This window comes from Echinops telfairi, unplaced genomic scaffold (assembly GCF_000313985.2).
Source record: "Echinops telfairi isolate 266 unplaced genomic scaffold, ASM31398v2 ScPeMD7_443;HRSCAF=831, whole genome shotgun sequence".
NCBI classification, from domain to species: Eukaryota; Metazoa; Chordata; class Mammalia; order Afrosoricida; family Tenrecidae; genus Echinops; species Echinops telfairi.
In genome coordinates, this window is record NW_022104341.1 from 4002716 (window position 1) to 4009354 (window position 6639).

At 56.0% G+C, this 6639-nt stretch overlaps 1 protein-coding gene across 1 annotated transcript; it reads left to right on the plus strand.

Moving 5' to 3' along the window:
- The first annotated feature begins 1733 nt into the window (after positions 1-1733).
- Positions 1734-2989, plus strand: INKA2 (inka box actin regulator 2). The gene has a single exon (XM_013003900.3). It carries the CDS (start codon positions 1807-1809, stop codon positions 2635-2637), a length of 831 nt encoding a protein of 276 aa, XP_012859354.3. The 5' UTR covers positions 1734-1806; the 3' UTR covers positions 2638-2989.
- Positions 2990-6639: the final 3650 nt, after the last annotated feature.

The window sequence follows — 6639 nt, forward strand, 5'->3', positions numbered from 1 at the left end:
TAGCATGCGGAGGGTGAGGGTCCTGAGTGTGAAGCCAGCTTCATGAGCTATCTGCCACCTTAGACAAGTTAGTTCACCCCTGGTGGCACAGTGGTTCCACGTTGGCCTGCAGTTCCCAGGGTCTGAAGTTCGAAACCACCGTCAGCTCTGTAGAACAAAGATAGGGCTTTCTACTCCTGTGAAGAGTTACAGCCTCATAAACTCACACAGGGGTGGTTCTACCCTGTCCTATAAGGTCACTATGAGTCGGCATCAACTCTATGGCAGTGGGCTTTTTTGTTTTTTGTGTGAGACCATGGCTCACCCATTTGTTCAAACGAGAAGAAAGCAACCTCCCAGAGTTGATGTAAAGATGGTGTGAGTGCTTAGCACAACCCCTGTTACACAGCCAGTGTTCGCAAGTTGTTGCTGCGGCCGTCGTCATCGTCTCCGGGAGGCTCGGGGCGGGAGGAGATGGACAGGCACAGAGGGACGAGGATGGCCTCGCCAACCTTATGGAACCCCAGACTGATCTCAGCTCCACTTTTAACGATGAGCGTACGTATGTGCCCCAGTATCACCATCTTGACCATGGGGACGATAATCGTCACTGCCTCACAGGACCCGCCCCAGTCTGCCACACTGGGGGTTGCATGTTGCTGTGATGCTGAAACCTATGCGATTGGTATTTCAGATACCAGCAGGGCCACCCATGGTTGGCAGGTTTCAGCAGAGCTCCCAGACTAAGAACAGGTCACAAAGATGGAACAGACGGTCCACCTCTGAGGGACTAGCAGGGGAACGTTGCCTGAGGCAGTGCTAGAAGGCGAGCCCCTCCAGTGGAAAGGCATCAAAATACAGCTGCAGAAGAGCTGCCTCCTCAAAATAGAGTCGACCTTGATGAGGTGGATGGAGCACAGCTTTCAAGACCTTCACGGATGGATGGGGCATGACTCAAAAGGAGGAGAAACAGCTGCCAACATCCACTGGGACCCTGGATGAGATGGATTGACACAGTGGCTGGGACCCTGGGCGCAAAGGCTAACAGGCGTTGTGAGGATGGCACAGGACGGAGTGGCGTTTCTTTCCGTTGCACACAGGGTCACTGAGCCCGAATGGACTCAATGTAGGTGTGACAGCAATGTAACAGCACCTCCTGGGATAGGCATACATTAGTAGAGATTGATATGTGGTAGCTGTTTGTCGTCAAGTCAGCTCCATATGTCGAACAGAACACACATTGCCGGTCGATCCTGCACTATTTCTACGGTCTTTGATGTCTGCGCCCAAGTGTTGTGGCTGACGTGGCAATCCATCCGAGGGTGTTGCCCATGCTCATTGACCTGCTTTCCCGAACATGATACCTTTTTCTATCGATCAGTTGGTCTTTCCCAATGACTTGTGCAAGTCTCTTCATCTCAAGGCATCTAAAAAGCATCTGGCTGTACTTCCCCCAAGACAGATTTGCTTGTCCTTCTGGCAGTAGTAGATGGTTTATCCAATAATCTTCCCCAACCAACACCATACTTCACTAGCACCAATTCTTCTTCCTATATACGAAGTTACATTGACCCAATGAATAATACATGTCTATAAGAACCCCCGGGGCAGTGGCTACCTTCTCTTGTTAGTAGCCCTGGGTCCCATGTCCTTTATCCAGATTGACCAGTGTTAAAGTCCCCCCAGCACTGGTCTCCCTGGAGCAGAGGTGGGTCTGTGTAAGCTGCAGCTGGCCTGGAGACGTGTGCTTGGCTTCTAGGCCAGTGAGGGGCAGTTGCATGCCCACAGAGACTCACTGGGTGCTTCCTCTCCTCCCTGCAGGTGTCCATGAAGGAGGTGGGGGATGGCCTGCAGGACCAGATGAACAGCATGATGGGGGCGCTGCAGGAACTGAAGCTCCTCCAGGTGCAGACAGCGCTGGAACAGCTGGAGATCTCTGCAGGGGAGCCTGCTTCGAGCTGCCCTGAAAGTCCCTGGACACCACCCAAGCCTCCACCCCGTGAGGGTGGCAGGGGCCCTGCCAGGCCCCCAGCTGGCTCCCCCTCCAGCCACCCTTCTCTTGACAGCAGCACCAGGTTCTCCCCCCATAGGCGGGCCTGTGGAAGGGGCGTGCCCCCCCTCCCCGGGACACAGCTGTCAGAGCACCACAGCCCTGCCCAGCATGGGCCAGAGCATGTGGAGCCTGATGATTGGACCTCCACACTGATGTCCCGGGGCCGGAACCGACAGCCTCTGGTGCTAGGGGACAATGTCTTCGCGGACCTGGTGGGCAACTGGCTGGACCTGCCAGAACTGGAGAAGGGTGGGGAGAAGGAAGAGACTGGGGAGGCTGCAGAGCCCAAAGGTGGACGGGGCCAGCTCCGGGAGCTGGGCCGCAGGTTTGCCCTGACCGCGAACATCTTTAGGAAGTTCTTAAGGAGTGTGCGGCCAGACCGGGACCGGCTGCTAAAGGAGAAGCCTGGCTGGGTGACGCCCCTGGCTTCTGAGCCCCGAGCCAGACGCCCCCAGAAGGTCAAGAAGCGAAGCCACCCCAAGGGCTCAGGACATTTCTCCTTCCCTGGCATCAAGGAGCCCAAGAGAGTGGAGAATCCTGCCACAAGTTGTCCCAAGGAGCCCCTATCTGCTGGCTTTGATATGAACACGGCTGTCTGGGTTTGAGTCGTAGGAACTGTGAAGATGCTGCGACCTACCTGGGAGGCCTGGCTTCTAGAGGCCCGACTCTACGTTCTCTTCCTAAAGAGAAGCAGCAGGCCCCCAGGTCTCCCAGCGAGAGGTGTGCAGCTGGTGCAAGGGTTGGCTGGTGGGTGAAGTGGGAGTGTGCGTGTGTGTGCACCTTTGGGGCTGGAGATAATAGCAGAGATGGGCCAGAGAGAGGCGGCCAGCCAGGGAAACCCCCTTCCCCAGAATTCCTTCACTGCTCCCCAAAGACTTCACTTGACCATTCTATACGGAATGTCACTGGGGCTTCACATTCCCTAGAGGCCCCCAATAAAGATTCATCTTTGGTGCACCCCAGCCTCATGATGCTTGCTGATCAGGCCAAGCCAAGTGGTGGACCCAACCCTCCTACACGTCAGCGGGACACAGCCAGGCCAAGCAGCCCATCCCCAGGCCCAGAGGAGAAGAAACAAAAACCCCGTTGCCTCTGCGGAGTTGATTCCAACCTGTGGCAGCATCCTGCGTTCCAAGCTGTGATCACCAGGCCTTTCTTCTGTGTGCTGCTGCGCGTGGGTAGTTTCCAATCAAAAGCAAACAGCTGTGCCCCCCAGGGAGCCTGAGAAGCCCCACTTACTCTTTATAGTCTTCCCCAAAGGAAGGGCAGCCTTTGTGGGGTCCTCTCCTTCCTTTCTCCAGCCTACTGGTCATCGGGGAAATAAGCCAGGACGTGCGTGCGACTTGTCCGAGTTCATACCACTCACTGGAGGTAGAAAGACCTGGGCCGACAAGCAGTGAAAGCATTGAGCTGCAGTTCAACACACCCACCCCCCTACCCCCCCAACCCCTGCCCCAGCAGCTTCCAGAGAAAACCGATAGAGCCACTGCGGGTCCACGTCAACGTCATGGTAGTACACACGCACACACATGCATGTGCCTGTCAACAGCTTAAAACCATCTGCCCTGAGCTAGCACCTGGGACACTGCCCAAAACACAAGCCAAGCCAGTTGTCACAAAGTCCGTGCCCACTGCACTGTGCCCTTGGAGAGGGAGGGCATGGGTTTTCAGGGGGTTTCTGGACTCCGTGGCTGTGAGTTTGGTTTCTTGGACTCAGTTGAAGCACAACCTTTTGGTTAGTAGCCCAGGGTTTAATGAACCCCTGGTGACACCACGGGATTCTTCCGGTGGGGCAAAGGAGAGCCCACAGAAATCCCTGCTCAGTTTTTAACCCGCTAGCCGCATTCCGTGGGCCGCCTCTCGGGCGCGCTACAGGCACCCAGAGTCAGCCAGGGCCAGCAGGGACTGTAACTGCTCCCAGCGTAGGTCAGCCAAGGCCTGCATAGAGCTTTTCTAAAGACGCTCTGGCAATTGGCCAGCGGATCAAGGGCCCGCCTCGGCCCGCCCCCTCTGGAAGCCCTCCCAGTGCAGGCACGGAACGCCCACTGGCTGGGAAAAGACAATGTGGGTCCCTGTTAGGGCCGAACCAGCCGCGCAGGGCACGCCCTCACCCCCACCCGGCTGCCCCCCTCAGCCTGATGGGGTGTGACAGCTGCAATTAGAGGCAAGACGCCTTCCTGGCCTCCGAGCACTAATAGCAAATTGGAGACGAAAAATAAGAACAAGAAAAGCGCTTCTTCCCGCACCCTGGGCCCTCAGGAGACAGAAGTGGAGGGAGGGTGCGTGGGGGAGGGGGGAGCGCAGCGGTTCCCAGGCAAGGAAGAGAAGCGGCAGATAGTCACCTTTTGGTGGGTGAAACTACAGGAAGGGGAAAGGGCCGCCCAATTCTCTGAGCACCCACCGTTTGCAGGCAATGTGCACGCCGGCTCTTTCAACCTTCAGAACGGGCTGGGGTTTTCCCCCTGATAACTGCAGGCTCCTAAGGCGCATGGAAGGACCCTGGTCGCGCTGGGGGTTTGGCGTTGCGCCCTTGACCGCCACGTTGGCAATTCAAACCTACCAGCCGATTTGCAGGAGAAATGTGAGACTGTCCGCTCTGGTAACAACATGATACCGTCTCGGAAACCCTCAGGGGCAGCTCTACACTGGCCAAGCCGGCACTTAGCGGAGAGCAGTGGCTTTCAAGGCTCATGTAATCACGATACTTGGTGGCCTAGGGCTTATTTGTTCGCCTGCTAACTGCAAGGGTAGCAGTTTGAAACCACCAACCCCTCTTCGGGAGAAAAAGGAGGCTTTCTACTCCCACGAAGAAGCCCACAGGGGCAGTTCTAGCCAGTCCCATGGGGCCACTGTGAGTCAGGACCGCTGGGCTGGCAGTAGGGAGCAGCAGTCTGGTTTCACACTAGCACAGGGAAGACCTGGGATTTGAACCCTAGTGTTATCCGCGCCCAAGCCCGAGCCTCTCCTCTCCTTGCAGTTTGCAAGTGCCCAGTCTTTGTCTCTCTGCAACGCACCACTCTGGGTGAAGGCTGTGACTGCAGAGAGAGAGAGAGAGAGAGAGAGAGAGAACTGTGCGTGGAGCTATCCCATCATGTCAACATTCCATCTACTAAAAGGAGCCAGCCCCTGGCCATATAGCAAATTCTTCAAAATGGCACCAACTCGAGTCTGGAAGGATTCTGTAGGAAATCAAGTCACCCCTTGGCCATCCTCCAGTAATCCATCTTTTCTGAGGGCAGAGCACAGGACAGCTGAGAGTTAAGGACATAAGGCCACGCTGCACTCCCTGCCCCCTCAGTGTAGGCACTAACCCCGTGACCCAACGCAAAGAAAAAATACAGCCCCCGTGGTGGTGTCTCTAGAGTTGTTCTCCTCTGTTGGCCCTCACGCCCTCACAGGGCTGTGGCATCGGCATCAGAGGACACCCAGGTGTGGCCATGTTTGTGAACATTGTCACACTCGACCCCACCCCCACCCCCTGAACCCCCACCCCATGCCACGTGTGGTGTTAGGAAGGCAGGACTGCTCCCGACCTCAAGGCAGAACAGTGGGAAAGACAGAAGCTGCTGGCTGGAAAGGATTCCAGGGAATGGAACCATGTTTTTAATTAAGGCCGGAACAAAACAATTAGGAAGTGCTGTTTGCTGCCAGCTGCAGGGTCCCTAGTGGCACAAAGGTTAAGGCCACAAGCCCAAAGTTCGTGGTTTGAACCCACCAGCTGCTCCACTGAAGACGTGGCAACCTGTGTCTGTAAAGATCCCCAGCCTCAGAAGCCCCTGTGGGGCAGTGCATTTGACCGGGTTTAGTTTGGATACCTTCGCCTTTGAGAGATCTCATTTCCTGCTCAGGGCACCCCCTGTACGCCGCCCCTGAGATTCTAACTTTCTGGGGCAGACTTAGGGCAGCATACATCTTGACCAAAGCCTCTCTGTCGCAGGGCAGACAGTGAAACAGCCCGCCTGGGGACGCAATCCTGTGCCTGGTACACGACCCGCACAGCATCCGGATCTGCCTCAAAGTCCAGGCAAGCAGTCCACCCCATGATCTGTGCCCTGTGTGCATGACAAATGGAAGCCTGTCTGTCCAGCAGGGGGATCCTGACCCGGCTGACAGACGCCCCACCCGCTGTGTCGTGCTTTGTTAAAGAAAGATGATGGCCAATTCGTTTACCTCTCATCGTTTTTTAAACTTTTTCCTCCCCTTCTGGGCCCCTGCGGTGACAATGATGGAGACTGTTTATTGTACTGACGCTGAGAGGGGAGGGGAATGGAAACGCTAGAGGCCTAAGCCAGGCAGGAAGGGGTGGGGCAGGGGCAGGGGCGGTGTTGAGTAGAAGGAGAGTGTGTAGGGGTGGAGTAGATAGTGGAAGTAAGTAGTGAGAAACTGACAGCTTAATTCTGCCCCCAGGGCTCATTTTATGGTTAATTAGGACATGCAAATGAGCTAGAAGCTCATTTAATACTTTCCCTGGCATGCAGCCCCGCGCCACACCTGACCTACTTCCCAGGCAGGTACCGGATCCCTTTCTCAGCTCAAGTATTTGCTGAGGACCACACCTGAGTCTCCATGGCCCTGGGGCCACAGTGTGTCCACAGGTGGATCCCAGC

Excerpts from the sequence above, each read along its gene's own strand:
- INKA2 (XM_013003900.3), top strand. The coding sequence starts at position 1,807 with ATGAAGGAGGTGGGGGATGGCCTGCAGGACCAGATGAACAGCATGATG.